The sequence below is a fragment of the Bubalus kerabau genome, chromosome 16 (assembly GCF_029407905.1).
Source record: "Bubalus kerabau isolate K-KA32 ecotype Philippines breed swamp buffalo chromosome 16, PCC_UOA_SB_1v2, whole genome shotgun sequence".
Classification (NCBI taxonomy): domain Eukaryota; kingdom Metazoa; phylum Chordata; class Mammalia; order Artiodactyla; family Bovidae; genus Bubalus; species Bubalus kerabau.
In genome coordinates, this window is record NC_073639.1 from 15,482,797 (window position 1) to 15,505,725 (window position 22,929).

The 22,929-nt window shown below is 38.5% G+C and overlaps 1 protein-coding gene across 1 annotated transcript in view; it reads left to right on the forward strand.

The window, feature by feature from the left end:
• Positions 1–22,929, forward strand: part of TTC29 (tetratricopeptide repeat domain 29) — a 341,387-nt gene that overhangs the window by 64,139 nt on the left and 254,319 nt on the right. The window contains exon 7 of the mRNA XM_055549984.1: positions 17,708–17,920. Coding sequence (XP_055405959.1) covers positions 17,708–17,920 — 213 coding nt within the window. The remainder of the gene's footprint in view (positions 1–17,707; positions 17,921–22,929) is intronic.

The window sequence follows — 22,929 nt, forward strand, 5'->3', positions numbered from 1 at the left end:
ATATTGATTTTTTTTTTTTTAAGAAAAAGCCTTCTTTTAAAAAATTTTATTTACTTGTTTATTTTTGTCTGTCCTGGGTCTTCATTGCTGCGTGTTGACTTTCTCTGCTTGTGGTCAGTGGGCCACTCACTAGTTGTGATATGCGGGCTTCTCACTGCAGTGCCTTCTCTTGTTGGGGTGCCTACTCCCTGCCACCAGGGAAGCCCTTCTAGGTGCGGGCTTCAGTAATTTTGGCTTATGGGCTCTGCAGTGCGAGTTCAGTAGTTAAGGCACACGAACCTAGTTGCTCCCATGGCATTTGGAATCTTCCCCGACCAGGGATCAAACCCATGTCCCCTGCATTGGCAGGCAGACTCTTAACCACTGAACAACCAGGGAAGTCCCCAAGAGGTTGAATTCTCAACTTCAAGTACATGTGAATGTGACCTTATTTGGAAATAGAGTCCTGGTGAACGTTCGAGTTGAAATGAGGTAATTAGGTGGCCCCAATCCGATATGACCAGCATCCTTATAAAAAGGGGAAATTTGGGTGCAGAGAAAGACATGTACAGAGGGAAGATGTGAAAACATAAGGAGAACCTCATCTACAGGCCAAGGACCAGGGGACCTCCCTGGTGGTCCAGTGGTTAAGACTCACCTTCCAATGCCAAGAGTACTGACTCGACCCCTGGTTGGGGAGCTAAGATCCCACGTGCCTCAGCCAAAGAAAAAAAAAATTCAAAGAACACCTGCTAGGAGTGAGGTGTTGAACAGATTCTCCCCCACAAGCTCCAGGAGGAACTAGCCTTGCTAACCCACATCTTGATTTTGGACTTCCAGCCTCCAGGACTATGAGAGAGTAGATTCTGTTATTTAAGCCGCCCAGTTTGTGGTACTCTGTTAAAGCAGCCTCAGGAAACTAATACAATATTCGATATAGCATCAGTGATTTTTATTAACTTAAAAAAAAAGTGATTTTTTAGGAAAAAAATAAAGGAATATAATAGTGGTGGGTGATATAATTTGACATGAAAAGGATGTAATGGTCTTTCATTTTAAACACTTATCATGGGTGGTGATCAACTGAATATTATCTAAAATAATATAAGCAGATTTTTTAAAAAACTCCTTAATATCTACTATAAACAATCTCTTCCTAGAGTTTTGGCTTTTTACCTTACTCTATATTCCATTACAAAAATGACTTCATTTGGTGAATATTTTTATTCTTCAGCATTTGAAATTAAATTTATCATCACAATATTCAGTTCTCCAAAAAAAAGGTTGAAATATAATAATATAATCAAAGATTTTAATATTGTCAAAGATGCTACATCAAACGGATAGAAATTTCATGGTAATTTCTTATTTGTCATGGAATAATGTTTGCCAGTTTATTAGAAAAACAGCCTTAATAACTAAAAGAAATGCAAAGGATATATCAGTTTTTAGTGTGGTATTTTATTTTCTCTTTCATTTTATTAAAAATTAATAGCGATATAAGCTCTGTTGAGAGGATTTAAAACCCATCAAATATACAAAATCTCAACTGAGGCAGCCCTGGAGAAGGGCACCAGTGCTGTGGAATGGTGGCAGACTTATTTTGCTTTAAATGCTTTTTCACACTATTAGAATTGGTTCTTGTGTGTGTGCTCTTTTATTTGGAAAGCAAAACTAGCTAATTTTAAAGATTTCATTGAATTACAAAGTAAAGAGAAGGACAGAAGGTTTTTACAGTTGATAAAAATAATAATGATGAATATTAAAGAACTATTAGAGATCCAATCATATTGTTAATCATGAAGAAAAGTTGGGGAGGGGATGTTAATTACTGATTGGTTCTTTGGATATCAAGGGAAGTCCAAATCTACAAGGGTATTAGAAACATGGGACAAAAGCTTTAATAAAGATATAAGATATATACTAAGTTTATTATATAAAGATATAAGGCAAATATTAGTCATGGTTGATAGACATTGGATGATCATCTTGGTCTGCATAGTTAACCGAAGGGCATTTGAGCATCAGGCTAGAGATGAAGTCTAGCAGAAGAAAAACTGTTAGATTGGACAATAACCTTAGATTCTCTGTTGACACTGCTGTGTGCTAGACAACTATGTGTATCTGGGTAAGTTATTTAATCCTGGTAGATCTTGCTCTCCTTGTCTCTACAGTAAGGGAGTGGGAGCAGGATTGCTCTGAGTTCACTTCCACCTCTACTTTGTATGGTCACTTAAATAGCTATTGAAAGATCAGTCCTTAAAAACTGTCAGCTTCTTTAATTTTCCTTTAAAACATTAAGTGTATTTGAAAGGGGAGGCCTTGCTTCCATGAATAACTTTTCTGCTGCCTTTTGAAGTGGTGGGATTACTATTGTGTATGCAGTAGGTGCTTAGTAGGTACATATTCTCCCGGTCTCAAGAACCTGCAGGCTTTATCTGCTCATCCCTGTTGTTCCACTTGGATGCTGGTCTACTGCCTACAAACAAGGAAATTCTTTGAAGTGTGGTAGCTTGGGTGGGAAATAGAAAAAGAAAATTGTTCCCTGGGGATTAATTTTATAAGTGTTCATGATCTCTACAGTTGATATTCAAGAAGCGATGCTATAGGGGTGACACTAAGGGTCAGGGAAAAGACCATTTAACACTTCTTAAAATACAAAAACAAAGCAATCCTGGTTCCTTAAAATAATACTTATATATATTGCTGGTGATAATGTAAATAATTTAAATGGTTTTAGAAAGCAATGTAGCAATGCATAGCAACTACAAAATTTTCCATACATCTTTATCTGCTAATTGCACTTCTAGAAATTAAAATATATAAATGGAACAATTGCACTTATCTCACATGCTAGTAAAGTAATGCTCAAAATTCTCCAAGCCAGGCTTCAGCAATATGTGACCACGAACTTCCAGATGTTCAAGCTGGTTTTAGAAAAGGCAGAGGAACCAGAGATCAAATTGCCAACATCTGCTGGATCATGGAAAAAACAAGAGAGTTCCAGAAAACCACCTATTTCTGCTTTATTGACTATGCCAACGCCTTTGACTGTGTGGATCACAATAAACTGGAAAATTCTGAAAGACATTGGGAATACCAGACCACCTGACTTGCCTCTTGAGAAACCTGTATGCAGGTCAGGAAGCAACAGTTAGAACTGGACATGGAACAACAGACTGGTTCCAAATAGGAAAAGGAGTATGTCAAGGCTGTATATTGTCACCCTGCTTATTTAACTTATATGCAGAGTACATCATGAGAAACGCTGGACTGGAGGAAGCACAAGCTGGAATCAAGATTGCCGGGAGAAATATCAATAACCTCAGATATGCAGATGACACCACCCTTATGGCAGAAAGTGAAGAGGAACTCAAAAGCCTCTTGATGAAAGTGAAAGAGGAGAGTGAAAAAGTTGGCTTAAAGCTCAACATTCAGAAAACGAAGATCATGGCATCTGGTCCCATCACTTTATGGCAAATAGCTGGGGAAACAGTGGATACAGTGTCAGACTTTATTTTGGGGGGCTCCAGAATCACTACAGATGGTGATTGCATCCATGAAATTAAAAGACGCTTACTCCTTGGAAAGAAAGTTATGACCAACCTAGATAGCATATTCAAAAGCAGAGACATTACTTTGCCAACAAAGGTTCGTCTAGTCAAGGCTATGGTTTTTCCTGTGGTCATGTTTGGATGTGAGAGTTGGACTGTGAAGAAAACTGAGCACTGAAGAATTGATGCTTTTGAACTGTGGTGTTGGAGATTATTCTTGAGAGTCCCTTGGACTTCAAGGAGGTCCAACCAGTCCATCCTAAAGGAGATCAGTCCTGGGTGTTTATTGGAAGGACTGATGCTGAAGCTGAAACTCCAATACTTTGGCCACCTCATGCGAAGAGTTGACTCATTGGAAAAGACCCTGATACTGGGAGGGATTGGGGGCAGGAGGAGAAGGGGATGATAGCGGATGAGATGGCTGGATGGCATCACTGACTCGACGGACATGGGTTTGAGTGAACTCCGGGAGTTGGTGAGGGACAGGGAGGCCTGGTGTGCTGTGATTCCTGGGGTTGCAAAGAGTCGGACATGACTTAGTGATTGAATTGAACTGAACTGAGGGAAAAATACCCAAAGAGGTTAATTGTAACATCATTTATAATGGAGAAATAATCTAAATATTGAAGCACTAGACAAATGATTAAAATATACATCTGTGCTTCCCAGGTGGCGCTGGTGGTAAAGAACCTACCTGGCAATGCAGGTGACATAAGAGACCTGGGTTCAATCCCTGGGTGGGGAAGATACCCAGGAGGAAGGCACGGCAACCCACTCCAGTATTCTTACCTGGAGAATCCCCTGGACAGAGGAGCCTGACTGACTGCATGCCATGGGTCACAAAGAGTTGGACACAACTGAAGCTACTTAGGATCCATGCACACCTCCCAAAATAAGATGCAGCCTTTCATAATGCAATTATGAAAATACTTAATATGGAGAGTATATCTAATAAAATAATTTAGGTAAGAAAACTTACCCAAATTATAGTAATCTCTTTATAACTGTGTAAACATTATGCATGGATAGAAAAGTAGAACGACACTTGATCTAAGTAAAAACATTTTGATTGACCGATGGTGTCATTGTTAGTAATTTTTGAGATTTTTCCTTGTAGTGTTTCCTTCATGCTGATATATTTTTGCCCGTAAAGTAAGTAAAACATATATTTCATTATACTTTTGCTAAATATCACTTTTGTGTTTTATTCATGTATTTTCAAAATTCTTTCATAACATTTTGAGTCAATGTTAAGGTCGCTAATCATCCCAGTTTGCCTGAGACCGAGGGAGTTCCCAGGACTCCAGATGTTTAGTGTAGGAATGAAAAAAGTCCTGGTAAACCTGGAGGAATTGGTCATCCTAAAACAGTGGTGGTGCTAGTGAAGAACCTGCCTGCCAACAGGAGACTTAAGCGAATGCATGGATCCCTGGGTCGGGAAGATCCCCTGGAGGCGGAAATGGCAGCCCACTCCAGTATTCTTGCCTGGAGAATCCCGTGGACAGAGGAGCCTGGTGGGCTATAGTCCATGGAGTCGCAAAGAGTCAGACACAACTGAGTGCCATATAAGTGGAATCAAACCGTTTTTGTCTTCACATACTGTGCATTGAAATGCATTTTTAAGGTTTACTTAAAAGGCCCTAGCATCTTAAAAGTCCCTTTGGAGGAAACTTTTCCAAAAAGATTCTCTGGAAGAGCAAACATGTAATTCTATTCAGGTTTCCTAATAACCATGTGAAATAAATCCAGTCCAGAAAGTGTCTAAGTATGAGCATCGATTACTCTCAACACCCACCCTTCACTGAGGCTGTTAGAATGACTGCAGGCCTGTGAAAGCAGCTCGCCTTTAATCTCTGCATGATTTCAAGCCTTACTACTTCCAGTATTTCATTTCCTGGGTAAATTCCAAGACTGGATTTCGAAAATGGGCACTGGTATACATTATCTGAGGTGTATCTGACTTGATCAATATTAGAAACTGAGCCACTTTATATTAGAATAAAAGTGAATGTCATAGTTTAAAAGGCGTTTTTTTTTTTCCCCAGAAGTTAAGTGATTAGCATTGCTATTTCTACATAAATTAATTGTCACTTTTTGGGGCATGTCAGTTTATTCTCCATCTGCCATGTGTAAATGTTCCTAAGACCTTATAGTATTTAATGAAGAGATCCTTTTTAAGTATTGATAGCCACAAGAAAATTATTCCATGTTTGATCTGTGTTAAAGAATCAAAGTCCAAGATCTTTGAATGGAACTTAGAATAAAAATGTAATTAGGTTACATCCCTAAAGTCTGATATATCTTTAAACAAGACTGCAAATGAAACTTTATTAGAGCTTCAAATGAATTATTTCATTGCCTTTTTTTTAAATTCATTTTCTTCCTCTTCTCTTTCATGTCTGTGTTACTGACATTGCGGCTTGTATTTTACCTGTCTTTTTCAGGGTGGTTTAATTATTTACTGCTTAACGAGTAGTACAGAGAGGAAGCTTCATTCAGAGGTGCCTGCTCTGTAGTGGGTTTCTCTTTTTCGAAGCTTTGCAAGGAGGTCTTGAATAGAGGCACCAAGGCTGCAATTTTGCCCCACTGGATGCACCGTTCTGAAAGCGTATTTCCTCTTGTCTCTCTGAGCAGAGGCACTGCCCCGGAAGTATCTCCTAGGAGGGGCCACTGACCAAAAGTGAGAGGGGTGCTGGGTGCAAGCTGGATGACGGGTGCTGTTTCCAACTAGTGTCTTAAAGGCTTTCCATTGGAATAAGTGATACTGTTCCATAGCATTTTGCATTTGAAGACTCCATGTAAGAGGCTCATCCAGAGTGTTGACAGAGCTTTCTCAGTGCCCGTTTCAGCCACACCCTGAGGTTGGTCCTTGTCTCAGAACCTTTAAAGAAAGGGTGGAAGAGGTCTGATGATATCCTGGCATTGGGATCTTTGCTTTTAAGTCAGACATCGGACAGTTTCCAAAAACGGGTCACCTTGAACAAGTAAAGCCATCATGAGCTTTGGGCGTCAGCTCTGCCACCTGCTTGGTATGTGAATTTAGGCCAGAGAACCCCTGATGCTCATTTTCTTTATCCCTAAAATGTGGATACTATTATCACACACATGTGGAATCTAAAAAACAAATGAAGATAACAAAATGGAAGCAGACTCCCAGATACCAAGAACAAACTAGCGGTTACCAGTGAAGAGATGAAAGGGAAGAGGGACAAGAGGAGGGTAGGGAATTAAGTGGTACAAACTGCTATGCACAAAACAAGTAAGCTATAAGGGCATATTGCACAGCACAGGGAATGTAGCCGATTTTCATAACATTAATAACCTATAAAAATGTGGAACACTGTTGTACAACAGAACTAACATAGTATTGTAAATCAACTATACCTGAATAAAAAATAAAGATTTTAAATAAGATGAAGATGCATATATATGCACACCTGATATATTGGGTTGGCCAGTATACATATGTATATGTATGTATGTGTGTGTGTGTGTGTGTGTGTATATATATCTACTACTGTTAGTGCTAGGCACATGGTAGATCAGATCAGATCAGATCAGTCGCTCAGTCGTGTCCGACTCTTTGCGACCCCATGAATCGCAGCATGCCAGGCTTCCCTGTCCATCACCAACTCCCAGAATTCACTCAGACTCACATCCATCGAGTCAGTGATGCCATCCAGCCATCTCATCCTCTGTCTTCCCCTTCTCCTCCTGCTCCCAATCCCTCCCAGCATCAGAGTCTTTTCCAATGAGTCAACTCTTCGCATGAGGTGACCAAAGTACTGGAGTTTCAGCTTTAGCATCATTCCTTCCAAAGAAATCCCAGGGCTGATCTCCTTCAGAATGGACTGGTTGGATCTCCTTGCAGTCCAAGGGACTCTCGAGAGTCTTCTCCAACACCACAGTTCAAAAGTATCAATACTTCAGCATTCAGCCTTCTTCACAGTCCAACTCTCACATCCATACATGACCACAGGAAAAACCATAGCCTTGACTAGACGAAACTTTGTTGGCAAAGTAATGTCTCTGCTTTTGAATATGCTATCTAGGTTGGTCATAACTTTCCTTCCAAGGAGTAAGCATCTTTTAATTTCATGGCACATGGTAAGGACTCCATTAATATTATTTTTCTCCCTCCATACTCACCTAAATAGATTACTTTGTTAGTTTCTGTTGTTCAGTTGCTAAGTTGTACCCAGCTCTTTGCAGTACTGTGGACTGTAGCCCATCAGTCTCCCCTGCCCCTGAAATTCTCCAGGCAAGAACACTGGGGTGTAATGCCATTTCCTTCTCTGGGGGATCCCGTGTCTTCTTTACCACAGGCGGATTCTTAACCACTGAGCCACCAGGGAAGGCCTTCAGTTAGTTAGGTTTTTGTAATACCCAAAATTAGCAGATACTTATTTCAACCATAACAGCCATGTATGGGGAAAATCCTCTTCATTCCCCTCATCTCCCATTAGGGAATCAGTGGTGATACTTCTGCATTTACACTCCCCACCTTTCTCTTGGCTCATGTAACCATGGTACACGTCATCAGAACGTGGTTTATTTAAAATCATGAGCAATCTGTAATTCAAGTGAGAATTACGTGATTGATCAAGTCCAGAGCAAAATAATTCATAGTTGATCTAATGTCAACATTGATGGTATTTCTCCTTAGACTTATGTTTGTCAACACTTTTTACTTATGATTTTAAGATGAGGTAGAAAGCTTTATAAGCTTTTTAATGGCTAGTATTAATTTCCTGTTGTTTATACAGCATACAAGTGATTTACACTTTAAAAAATTATTGGAGTGATTTCAGTACTTCCAAGTGTGAACATTTAAGAGCAAAGCTGTCTAATGCTTAATCCTTAGAAATTATAACACTTAGATAGAAAGTGCCATCTGAGCATAATAATTAGTGTATTATAAGTTTGTGCAGTATGTCCACCGCTGACCACAATTCAGGTATCTAAAATGACAAGCAACAGCAGTTGATAACAGTTCCTCCAGAATATTTCAGAAGTCCTGGCAAATTTTTTGGAATTTAAAAATTAACTCACCAGCATTGCCAACATCAGTGATAAAGGCTTTGGTGAATTTCTCCCATGCCTTCCTTCCTGTCTTCCTGGGACCTATTTTCATTGTCTTGGTTTAGTGACCTGTATTCTTTAAAAGAGGCATGGTAGCACACCTACAACATCCATCTGAAATCTTTGCTCAAAATGATAAAGGATCCCAGTTTTTAAATAGCACCTTGAAAGTGAAAGTGTTAGTCATTCAGTCATGTCCGACTCTGTGACCCATGGACTGTAGCCTGCCAAGCTCCTCTTCCCATGGAATTCTCCAGGCAAAAATACTGGAGTGGGCTGCTATTTCCTTCTCAAGGGATTTTTTTTCTTCCCAACCGAGGGATTGAACCCAGGTCTCCCACATTGCAGGCAGATTCTTTACCGACTGACCACCACCTTACATTTCCTCTAGACATCCCAGAGAAACTACTCAAAAGTTACGGGCACATTGTCTTCCCAGTTTATTAGGGATAGTATTGAGTTTCAGAAACAAAATCTTTGTTTTCTGGCATTGCATCTTGCACTGGTGTGCAGTGGGTGAGAACACAGAACAGATCTCCCCTGATAAGAGATAAATCCTTAAAAGTGATAGTTTCCATTGGGAAGTATGACAGACCCTTAATATTTCAGCATGGATCATGCCGTTATAATTATCATAATTGAATGTTAAAACCCAGAGATAATATAAATTGTTCATGCAGTTAAACTGAAATGGAAAACAGTGTCTTTTGTTTTAATAAAAAGGCAATAATAACATTTTTCTCTTTTTGCTGCTGTTCAATATTGCTTCTAGTGGAGTTTATGCCTACATCATACAGAATAGTACCAACTGCCAAAGATGTCCAGTAGCTTCAGATTAAAATGTAATATAAGATACATAAAGCTTTATTGTTCCTTTAGGTTGTTGTTTTAGGCCAAAGTGGAATATTTCCTTAAATTCTTCAGCAAATGTGCACCATTTACAACTAAATATGCTTATGACTTATACCAAGGCTGCTGAAGAAATAGGCCTTATGGGCCTGTCAAATTATTCTCATGCAATTGTTCCTGTAGCATTATTTTTACTGGCAAATGTACAAGTTGATAGAAAAGGAAATAATTAGCTACTTTCAGAATTGCTGATGCATGGAGCTAAAGCAGGCCAGCCTGAGCGTCTCAGAGATTGTGACATTTGAAATTACCTGAACAATACCAGAGCCATCTTTGGACATAATTAACACCTTGCCTAATTAATGTCAAGTCTAGACAGAGTCACAGCCTATTTATGAAATATTATTTTATTTCAAACTTGCTTTCACCTTTATTATATTGCAAACTTTAGATTCGTGTGCTGCTTTCTTAAGTGGAGCAACTTCTTTTTTTTTTTTTTCTTTTTTTCTTTTCCCTCCCCCTTCAAGTAATCAATGCACTGCTGAATGAGTTCATTTTAATGCACTCAATCATGCCTCTAATGTTCGTAGCTTACGGGCGCAAGCATCAGTAATGCAGGAATGTTATATGGCTTTAGTTTGGGCCATTTCATAAAATATTCATGGAATCAAAAATGTGCATCAAAATAGCGGCTGGGAGAATTACATTTATGTTCCTGCTTTTATGGCAGCTTCACATTTAAACCCATTTGTGTTAATATCTAGTCAATCTTCCTACTTTAAAAAAAAAACTAAAATGGGAGAGACCATATACATTCTCCTTTGCTTAATATTTGTTCTAGACATCTGCTGTCATACAACAAATATCTATAAACTTTCAGAGATGTTGTGCCAGGAAAGAGGGGTAAGCAGCAATTTGGGTAACACCCAAATGTATAAAACCTTGTTTTCTCTACATAGTGTTTGTCTTAACATCCTACCAAACATTTTGCAGTTTACAACACTGTCCGGGTTTTTGTTTGTATTTTTAAATAAATGGGGGGATTTCTTGTTTATGTGGGCTTTGGGTAAAGGGAACTCCTTTGTTGTAGTTTTATTTTAAGAGTACACTTTCTTTTAGATGAAAAACTATAAACAACATCTGTAGATGTTGTATAATTGTTTAAAAAACAAACCAGAAAAACCAAGAAACACTTGGCACTGAGCCCACTTCTGTGCATCCTGGATTCTTCTCGTATGTAGTTGTTCACAGTGTGTCTCCCACTGTGATATGTTTTCTGATAGTATCTCATGTTCTTGAGATAAATTGATTATTGATGGAAGGCCATCTCCAATCACTCCCGCAAAACATCTTGGCTCCATTTTCTGCCCTGATCAACTTGAAATATGAGTGGATGCTCTGGATGTTTGTCCTGGTGTGGAACCAGGCACTCCTAGTGATGAGACACAGCATGTCTTCCTTATCACAGTTACTCCTGTGATCTTTATTATTCATGCTGCTGCTGCTGCTAAGTCGCTTCAGTCGTGTCCGACTCTGTGCGACCCCATAGACGGAAGCCCACCAGGCTCCCCTGTCCCTGGGATTCTCCAGGCAAGAGTACTGGAGCATAGTGATGAGTAATTCCTGGTGCAAGAAGATAAAGCTCATGTCCCCTCAAGATGCCTTTACCATCTCTGAATGTGCCTGAATCCTCCTCTCTTTGGTTTTCAGTAAACTTTTACTTTTGTGATACCTTGTTCTAATTGTTTTTCTTCTCTCTGCCCTCTTTCTCAATGAAAAGTAATGTTAATGCCTGAAAATGCCAGAGAAGGATGCCTGTCTAGACACTTGTCCTTCAGCAAGATTGATGGTGGGATCTGGGAATCTTGCCTGGCCCTGATATATTAAAGCTCATCTGGTAATTTGTTACCAGACACACTGAGCATGCCGAAGAAGCTGTAAAGGGCTGCCATGAGCCAAACTTGAAAACCTGACTAAGGATCTCCATTTATATTTACATTTAGCTTTGTCAAAATAATCACTGGATTGAAGACCTTTTATACTATTTCTCAGGTATATTAAATTTAGAATTTTTTGATAAGAACAGGGTGCATTGTGTCCTAATAAATATCTAATTGATATTAATACGAGTCTTTACTCATAAAGTAAGAAAATCTTTAAAGTCCTGTTCACTGTTGGTTGGAGAAGGAAATGGCAACCCACTCCAGTACTCTTGCCTGGAGAATCTCATGGACAGAGGAGCCTGGTGGACTACAGTCCATGGGGTCGCAATGAGTCAGACACGACTGAGTGACTTCACTTTCTTTCTTTTCTTTCACTGTTGGAAATATAAATTGGATGGAAATGATCACATTGTTAGTCATGCTTAAAGGAAAATATTTTCCTATTTAAATTCATATGCTTCCTTCATCGATATTTTAATATTTTTAAATCAAGTATTATACCATATCATAATATGTACTTTCACATTCTGACCAGTCTTTAGAAATTACAGCCAGGTCATTTGTATGCCTATGATTATTTGGATCAAATCCTTGCTGGCTGACTTACTCTCCTATTTGCCACTAGATAACTTTAGAAATGATTCCCTACATTCAAGAAGGGCTGGAAAACTCTCTTCCTCTATGTAGGCACCTCGGTTTAAACCAGTGCTGATCACTACTATATATAAAATAGATAACTAATAACTAATAAGTACCTACTATTAGTTATAGCACAGGGAATTCAATGCTCAAAATAACCTATATGGAAAGAGAATCTAAGAAAGAATGGATATATGTGTATGAATAACTGATTTCCTGTGCCTTACACCTGAAACATTATAAATGAACTATGCTCCAATAAAAATTTAAAAATAAATAAACAGGGCTGATCAGAACCCCCTGGGCCCTCCTCTGTGGTAGAGTGGTTGAGGAAGCAGACATAAAGCCATGAGTAGCTGGATGTGATCACAGATTGGGACTATGTATGTGACATCCTAGGTACCCTCACCCCATGGATGTCACCTCACTGTTTAGGTTAAAGTAGAGAATTTAGATGCGGACTACAGAGCTGGTTGTACATTAGACTCAGGGAGAGCAGTGAGAAGCACATCAGTATGTAGTATCTGTTCGTTCATGTTGGAAGTTCCTGTGACTACCTGAATAGGGGCACAGAGTTATAGACCTGGAAGACACTAGAAATCATGTAAATCCAGCATTGTTTTAACTTGAGAGATTTATGTCCAGATAATCTGACTTACTCCATCTAAGTTTTCTGACTTGTTCTGATATGGGAGAACCAAGCTCTAGGGTTGGTTTGGCGATCCTGGATTTAAATCTTAAACATCATCTTTTAGCAATTAGAGTCATTTAATGTTTGTGAGCCTTAGTGTCCTCTTTGGTGTAAAAAGAGGACACCTTTTGAAAGGTTTGAAAGGTTAACTAGGATAATGTATGAGGGGAAAAAACCTTTTTGAACTAGCAGCCATTGCTCTTTGAGAAACAATAGTTGTCTATACCTTTTACTGAGTATCTTGGCCTAGGCTGCTTTCTAATACCATAACTCAAGCACATAAGAGTTTAACTTTGGCTAGTAATTATCAGCTAGGCAGTACACTGATACTAGTCCCCACTGCTTAATAAAAAATCAAACTCAACTGAAAAGTCTATTTCTCAATCATCCCAAGGCCCCCTTCCATCCTAATCAACTGAAACCAATGTCCTAAGAACCTCTCTTATTTCATTTCTGCATAGACAGCCTGTGCAGGAAATCTGATGACATCAGTAACCGGGAGAGAAGTCTGGCTTGTTTGGAATACCGAGACACAGTCCCCACCTTTCTCCCTGCCTTCCCCATCTTCATCCCCCTCCCCATTTCCTTGACATCTCCTTTCCCCACTTTCCCCCTCCCTTCCCCTTACTTCCCCTTTCTGCCTGATGTGGATCAAACCTTGGACCCAGTTATCACTTCTCATATACTGTCTACATCATTATGCATCATTTGCACCTCATTATAATTAGTTGGGTTACCCAGAGCTTCCTCTCCCGGCTCTCCTTCTGGAATTCTTAGTGAATATGTTATTGTATGACACACCTTTGGACCCTCTTTCCATATGATTACTGTGTGTGACCACATACGCTGTCAGGCCCTTCTTAGTCTCCTTATAGTCCCCAATTTTTTTTTGGAACTCTCTCGTTTACTCATAGTTCCCTGTATCCATCCATCCCTATTTACATGACCAAAGTGAAATATGTATCCATACTTTGTGAATAAATGGATGCTGGATGAAAAAAAAGAACTCTCATATACAATCTTTCCAGGGATACTTTACAGGCAGAAATATAGTTAACAGAGGAAACATAACACATATATGTCAATGCTCCATTCAAGTTTTAAAAAAGAAATGAGAGTCATGGGTATTTGGAGAAAGGTGTTTCTACTGAGTGGTGCTGCAGGAGAGAGGTGAAAAACTGTGCCCGCTTTTGTGGGAGGAAAGAGAAAATTTGTCAGTTAGATGTAAAGACAGAACAGGAAACTTCAACCATGAGTATTTGTATCAAAATGAAAAAGAACTGGGCATTATTTTTAAATAGCTTCTATTGCATATTTCTTTTAACACACTGAACATATTTTGATGCTAGAAACAGTAGCAGATGCCAGTAATCAGAAAGAAAAACAGAAAACAAACCACTTATCATGCAGATAACACTGATACTGCTTTGTAAATGTTTTCTGATAATTTTCAGTATTTTCACTTATCATAAGCACCTGTCCATGAAATCAAATATTCTTCTGTAATATCATATTTATGGCTTTGTAGTCTTTCATCATGTGAAAATTTCATAATACAAGTTTATAAACAGCTCAGCATCACAAGCCACCCTCTCCCATGTTTCTTTGCTGATACACCCTCCTTCTGCAAGGGGCTCAGACTAGTCAAGTCTTTACTGAATTTTTGTACAGATCATTTCCTGATTGTATATCTCTGTTGTATTTCTTTGAAAATACTACTTCTTTATATGTGCATTTTAATATTTATTTTGATAAATTCAGTGCAAAAATCAGTTCAATCAGTTCAGTTCAGTCGCTCAGTCCTGTCCAACTCTTTGCGACCCCATGGACTGCAGCATGCCAGGCTTTCTTGTCCATCACCAACTCCCGGAGTTTACTCAAACTCATGTCCATTGAGTCAGTGATGCCATCCAACTATCTCATCCTCTGTCGTCCCCTTCTTCCACCTTCAATCTTCCCCAGCATCAGGGTCTTTTCTAGTGAGTCAGTAGGAAGAAATTATACACAATAGTCATAGCAGGGGAGTGTTCAACCTGTACTGTGCAATGTATCTTTTTTTCCGTTGTTTATAGCTTTATTGAGATGTAATTGACATATAATATTATTTAGGTTTAATGTGTACAATGTGTTGATTTGATATAGTTACATGTTGCAAAATGATTCTGATTGTAGGGTTAGTTAACACCTATATCATGCATCTTATTTAAGGAAATTGAGCCTAATATGTCCTACATAGGGTCCTTTAATCAGTCATGATAATATTTTCATCATGACTCAACTATGTATTTTGTTGGAAGAATATGTTGTACTTAAAAGAAAAATAAAATAGTGGTTATGTTTCATTTGGCCTGTGGATTTTTTTGTTTGTTTTTGTTTTTGTTTTCCAACTATTTATTTTATTTTTTTTTATTTTTTTTTAAATTTTATTTTATTTTTAAACTTTACATAACTGTATTAGTTTTGCCAAATATCAAAATGAATTGGCCTGTGGATTTTTAAAAAATATTATCACTATGCCAGCTGGTAACAGTAGCTATGTTTATTGAGCACCTACTCTGTATCAGATATTGAACACATATTAATTCATTTCTCACAATAACACCTTGAATAGTTACACTATAATCTTGTTTGCAGAAGCCTTAAATTTGGACACAAAGAGGGTAGTAATTAGCCTGAGGCTAAACAGCAGAAGGGCTTCCCAGGTGGTGCTAGTGGTAAAGAACCTACCTGCCAGTGTAGGTAAACGTAAGAGATGCAAGTTCGATCCCTGGGTCAGGAAGATACCCTGGAAGAGAGCGTGGCAATCCACTCCAGTAGTCTTGCTTGGAGAATCCCATGGACAGAGCAGCCTGGTGAGCCATGATCCAGTGGGTCACATGGAGTTGAACATGACTGAAGTGACTTAGCATGCATGCACGCAAACAGCAGAAATGGTAAAAGTGGTATAGGAACTCAGACTGTCCTCTTGGAGCCTACAGTTACTCTTAAATAGTGTTATTGGAATGCCTAGATGTAAGTACTTTTTCAGTTAATTCCAGTTAAGTAATTCCAATACTATAACAGAGTATCTATATTATAGGATTTTGTGCGCATTTCTATAAGTCAGTTCACAAGTAAAATACAGTCTATAGCGTGGAACTACAAACTACCCTTCCAGAAATGTGCTTGCTCACATTTTAAGGAATCAAATGACTGTAAGTTAGAGTTTGGGCTTTGAGAAGATGTATTTTCAACTATATTATATAATTCAGAAGGTCAGTTGTTATTTTATTATTTAAAATTAAGCAGAGTATCCAAAGTCTCCTTCAAAAGTTCAGACTTTCAGAAGTAGTTTGAAGCTCCATAATATTTACATTTGAAATCTGTAGCAAATGCACCCTCTCTCAAGATACCTCAGTTATTGAGAATGAAGAATTGCTGCTTTACTGGGATAACAGGACAGCAGAGAGGTTTAGAACATGGGCTCTGGAATCAGACTGCCCGGATCTGCTAAGCCACTGGCCATGCAATCTTGGGCAAAATCGTTTTTTAAAATTGATTATTTATTTATTTATTTATTTATTTATTTTTAGCTGTGCGGGGTCTTTGTTGCTGCACAGGATTTTCTCTAGTTGCAGCAAACAGGGGCTACCCTCTAGATGAGGTGCTCGGGTTCTCATTGCGGTGGGTTCTCCGGTGGAGCACGCAGCTCTAGGGTGCTCACGCTTCAGTAGCTGTGGCGCGTGGGCTCAGCAGTTGTAATTGCCAGGCTCTAGAGCACAGACTCAATAGTTGTGGCCCACAGACTCAGTTGCTGCACGGCATGTGAGGTATTCCCGGGTCAGGGATCAAACTCATGTCTCCTGCATTGGCAAGTGAATTCTTTACCACTGAGCCACCAGGGAAGCCCATGGGCAAAATTCTTAACCTCACTCTTTTCTTCTGTAAAATGGAATCATAACGAATCTATATTCCATAGGACTATTTTGATGATTAAATGAGAAATCCATATATAGTACATAGCAGCCATCCCTTGCATGCATCATGTTGAGTAAATAAATGTTAGCTAATATGATTCTTGTTAATAATTATTACTTAACATTCACACCATCTCTAAACATATTCAATTCTCGTTAATTTCACTAGCACAAGTATATCCCTTTAACAAGTGTCCGTCCAAAATCAGTGCTGACTGTTCACAATAGCTAGGAAGGACATGGAAGCAACCTAGATGTCCATCTGCAGATGAATGGATAAGAAAGCTGTGGTACATATACACAATGGAATATTACTCAGCTATTAAAAAGAACTCATTTGAATCAGTTCTAATGAGGTGGATGAAACTGGAGCCTATTATTCAGACTGAAGTAAGTCAGAAAGAAAAGCACCAATGCAGTATATTAACGCATATATATGGAATTTAGAAAGGTGGTAACGATGACCATATATGCAAGACAGCAAAAGAGACACAGATACAAAGAACAGACTTTTGGACTCTGGGAGAAGGCGAGGGTGGGATGATTTGAGAGAGTAGCACTGAAACATGTGTATTACCATGTGTGAAATAGATCACCAGTCCAAGTTCAATGCCTGAAACAGGGTACTCAAAGCCGGTGCACTGGGACAACCCTGAGGGATGGGATGGGGAGGGAGGTGGGAGGGGGTTTCAGGATAGGGGACACATGTACACCCATGGCTGATTCATGTCAATGTATGGCAAAAGCCACAATATTGTAATTAGCCTCCAATTAAAATAAAGAAATTAATTTTTAAAAAATTAATTTAAAAAAAATCTGCTGAATCTCAGATCCATTTTAGATAGCTCCTTTAAATCAGCTGAAGTCCTCTTCAGCCTTAGAAAGACTTGAATGCATCCCATGGTTCCACCCTCCTTCACCCCACTTGAATAGTAAAGCACAAGGAGTATTCAAAATATTTGAAGCTATGTTCTGGTCTGTGGTTGGTATTTATGAATGGCTTTTATTCCTCAGGTCAGCTTCTGGAAGCTGCGGAGCATTATGAAGCCTTCCATCAATTGACGCAAGGGCGGATATGGAAGGATGAGACAGGCCGTGTTCTCAACTTGTTGGCCTGTGAGAGTCTCCTGAGGACCTACAGATTACTCTCAGACAAAATGCTGGAAAATAAAGAATACAAACAGGCCATCAGAATTCTAATAAAAGCTTGTGAAATAGCCAAAGAAGGTGGGTGGAAAAGAGCACTCTCACACTGCTGCCTTTAATGGGCAGACGCTGCTTCTCCCAAGAGGGAGGTAAAAACCGTCAAGTGTTTGGGTGATTATTTCCTATGAAATGCAGAGACAAATGCCATCAATATACTTTCAAGTTTCACTGTAAAACAGAGGGGCCTTAGTGCTGACAACAAGAAATCCATTAGTTTCTTGAAAGCTTTATCTCCAAAATTGCAACCCTCTGGGAGTAATGTGATAAACCAATAAACCCGTAATGAGAAGGTAAGGTCATTTGCAAAAGTTAAGGGGGTGTGTGTGCGCACGTGTATGCGTGTGTGCACACACATGTGCACACTTAAAGTCATATATTTCTTAAGATCTGAGAGACCTTTCACTGTAAATTCCATTTTGTCAGGTAATAGGAAATATATGATGGATATTAAGTTAGGAATAACAGGAAGATGAGGTGTAATATATTTTAGACCCTTGCCTGTCAAAGAGTGTGGCCTTTGGACTGACAGCATCAGCATCGTCTGGAAGCTTGTAAGAAACGCAGCTTCTCCGACCCCACTCCAGACCGACTGCATCGGGATCTGCAGGTTTGCAAGATCCCCAGGTGATTCATATGCACACTCACAATAGTGAAAATACTTTTGTGAGAGCTGATCACATGCTTGATATTCTATATCATTTGCATATGAATAAAATATAAAGACAAATTTGGAACATACACTCATAAGCTTTTACTTTGTGAGATGCAAAGTAAAATAAATTATCTCAGAGTAATTTATTAATAGAGTAGCCCTTTCATGAAGGAGGAAAAGATGGAAGTTATGCCCTTGAATCAAAGTTCATTAGCTTGTGTTTATATTTAATCAGTTGGTTTACTGAATAACAAATGGCTTATTTGGAGTAAACAGGAGTGATTTTCTGGGTTTGATTTTAATTTTTTAAAGAGTGAAAGTAAAAATCTTAGCTTATTCTCTCTGTTACTTTTTAAAAATAGTATTAGTTGAAATAAATATAACGTTGAAAGATGTATCCCATTGAATGAACTGCTTTTGAATGAATGGTGATTGAGTACTTACCCCAAAGGGGTAACACTGACATAAATAGTTAGCTCTTAGATCAATTTCAGCAGCTAACTTTAGTCATGTGAAAAGTTATGTGGATTTTAATGTAAGTTAATGTTATCAGTTAGGAAAAGGTATTTCACTTTAGGTTCACATTTGCTAAATCGTAAGGTAATTCACAAAGAAAGCAAAGTTCTTAGGGTCTCTTCCAACAGTCAGAGCCTGCCAAGCAGTCTCCTCTCTGAAAGCATCTCTCACTTTCCAAAGGACAGATAAAGAGAATAGGAGAAAACCAACTTCTTATGCTGTAATAATTTTGAGCATCTTTTGAAACCAATAAATATGTGTGCCCATAGTTTGCATGTAAGAAAGAACACAGGTTAAAAGATGGCACAGTATTTCACAGAGCTCTGACAGCTGCTGAGATGCTCTGGAACAAATCACCCCTTCTTGTTGCCTTCTGCTTTGGTCAGGGAGCCTGAAGCAGCAGGCTGATGATTGCATGCCTTGCCTCCCACATTGGATTACATAGTATTTGAAGAGGACTGATATCCATAGTGCACCAGCTCCTTTGTTAGGGTGCCTTCGTGTAATGCACAAGTATAGCATCAGCCATACAGTGGTCTCATGACTCTAGTATTCTATTATTTTCATATTTCAATCATCACTTGTCTTTAATAAATGCACAGATTTGTACAAACATCAACACTGACCCCATACTCACTAGAAGTCATGCCCTACACCCTTGTTCCCCTGTCCCCTAGTAACCATTCATCTTCTTTCTGTCTCTGTGCATTGACCTCTTCTGGTTAGTTCACACAAATGAAATTATACTATGTATGTTCTTTTGTGTAGCTTCTTTCACTTAGCATCATGGTTTCAAAGTTTATTCATCTTGTAACGTGTATCACTACTTCATTCATATTTATGGCCAAATAATACACTATTGTATGATTATTACCACATTTTCTTTATCCACTCATCAGTTGATGGACATTTATGTTGTTCCCACCTTTTGTCTGTTATGAATAATGCTGCTCTGAACATTTGTGTACATGTTTTCAGTTCCTCTGGGTATATACCTAGTTGTGGAATTGCTGGGTCATGTAACTCTATGTTTAACTTATTGCTGTTGTTCTTATTCAGTCGCTCAGTCATGTCTGACTCTTTGTGACCCCCTGGACTGCAGCACGCCAGGCTTCCCTGTCTTTCACCATCTCCCAGAGCTTGCTCAAACTCAGTGTCCATTGAGTCAGTGATGCCATCCAGCCATCTCGTCCTCTGTCATCCCTTTCTCCTCCTGCCTTCAGTCTTTCCCAGGATCAGGGCCTTTTCTAATGAGTCAGCTCTTCGCATCAGTTGGCCAAAGTATTGGAGCTTCAGCTTCAGCATTGGTCCTTCCAGTGAATATTCAGGATTAACTTATTGAGGACCTGGCAAAGAGTTTTCCCAAGTCACTGAATTGTTTTACATTCCCATCAACAATGTATAAAGGGTTTCACTTTAGCAACCTCCTCACCAGCACTTGTTGCTCGTCTTTTTGTTACAGTCATCTTTAGTGGGTATAAAGTGATACCTCACTGAATTTATTTTGCCTATCCCTGTTGGTTAATGTTGAACATCTCTTTGTGTGCTTACTGCCCATTTGTATATCTTCTTTGCAGAAATATGTATTCAGTTTCTTTGCCCATTTTTAATTGGCTTATTTTTCTTTTTATTATTGATTTATAAGAATCCTCTAATATTCTAGCGCAAGTCCTTCATCAGATTTGTGATTTGAAAACACTGGGTTTTCTTTTCCCTTTCTGATGGTATTCACCGAGGGCCAAGTTTTTAATTTGATAAAGCGCAAAGTAATGTATTCCTTCTTCTGTTGTTTGTGCTTTTGATATCATAACTATGAAGGTTTTCACTAATCCAAAGTCATGAAGATTTACTTCTATATTTTATTCTAAGAGTTTTATAGTTCTAAGTCCTATATTTAGGGGGTGTGTGTGTGTGTGTGTGTGTGTGTCAAGAGGGTCCAACTTCATGTTTTGCATGTGGGTATCCAGTTGCCCCAGTACTGAAGTGAAGTGAAGTCGCTCAGTCGTGTCCGACTCTTTGTGACCCCATGGACTGTAGCCCACCAGGCTCCTCGGACCATGGGATTTTCCAGGCAAGAGTACTGGAGTGGGTTGTCTTTTCCTTCTCCAGGGGGTCTTCCTGACCCAGGGATCGAACCCAGGTCTCCTGCATTGTAGGCAGACACTTTAGCATCTGAACAGTATAGTTGCTGAAAATGCTCTTCTTTCTCAGTCTTGTCTTGGGAATGTTGATAAGTTTAATTGACCATAAATGTGAGGGCTGGTGTCAGAGGCCATCTTTGTCTTCTTCCTGATCTTAGGACAAAAGCTGTCAGTTTTTCACCATTAAGTTTAATGTTAGCTGTGGGGATTTTTGTAGATACTTTTTTTTAACACGTTGTGGAAGTTCCCTTCTATTCGGAATTTGTTGAGGGTTTTTTAAATTATAAAAAAGGGTTGGATTTTGTGAAATGTCTTTTTCTGCATCTATTGAGATGAAAATGTGGTTTGTCCTTTCTATTAAAAATACTATATTATGTGGACTGATTTGCACATGTTGAATCAACCCTAAATTCCTGGGATAAATCCAGCTCTATCCTGGTGTTTAATCCTTTTCCTTTAACTCCTGGATTGGCTTTCTTAGTAATTATTGGGAATTGTCTATATTTATGATGGATGTTGGCTTGTAGTTTTCTTTTCTTGTGGTGTATTTTTGATGTCAAAATAATAGTGTCTTCATAGAATGATTTAGGAAGTGTTCTCAGTTTTTGGAGGAGTCTGTGAAGAATTGGTGTTGATTGTATTTTTAATATTCGGTAGACTTCATCATTGAAGCTATCTGGGCTTCTTTTGTGAAAAGTACTTGATTTCTAATTTAAGTTCTTTACTTATTGTGAATCTATTCATATTTTCCATCTCTTCTTGAGTCAGTTTCAGTAGTTTGTGTCTTTCTATTTTTCCATTTTATCAACTGTATCTAATTTGTTGGTGTATCATTGTCCATAATATTCCTTTATAATATTTTTTTATCTCTGTAAGAACTGTGGTGATTTCCCTCATTCATTCCTGATTTTCATAATTTGAGGATTTCTTTTTTTGCCTTGTTCAGTCTAGCTAAAGGTCTGTCAATTTTGTAGACTTTTTCAGTGAACCAACTTTTGGTTTTGTTGATAACCTCTTTTTTTTCTATTCTCTATTTCACTTATTTCCTCTCTATATTATTTCCTTCTGTTTGCTTTAAGTTTAATGAGTTATTCTTTTTCTACTTTTGTAAAGTGAAAAGATGTTTCCTTTTAAAAAAACAAACAAACAGGCATTTATAGCTGTACATGTCCCTCTGTGCTCTACTTTAGCAGAATCCCACAATTTGGGGGTTTTGTATTTTCATTTTCATTCATCTCAAAGTATTTTCTAGTTTACCTTTTCATTTCTTCTTTGATCCAATGATTATTTAGAAGCGTGTTTAATTTCCACATAGTTCTGAGTTTCTCAAATTTTTCTATCTTTAATTTCATTTTCTTGTGGATACCATCTCCTCAGTGATATCTACTACCTTTACAACTGTATTTAATATTGAAACCTGCTTTTTTCTTTGTACTCCTACTTAGCATTCTCAAATCCCCTTAACCTTCTTAATTTTTTCCCCAAAATACTTATCACTCTGAAACTTACCATATAATTTATTATGCTTATTTTCAATTTTCTGTCTTTTCCTTTTATTTCTCTAAAATATAGACTCCCCAAGGACAGGGGATTTGTCTGGTTAATGTACTGATGGATTCCAAGTGCTGAGAGTTGTGCCCGGTATTTGGTTTTCAGTCACTAAGTTGTGTCTGACTCTTTGCGACCCCGTGGACTGCAGCACGCCAGGCTTCCCTGTCCTT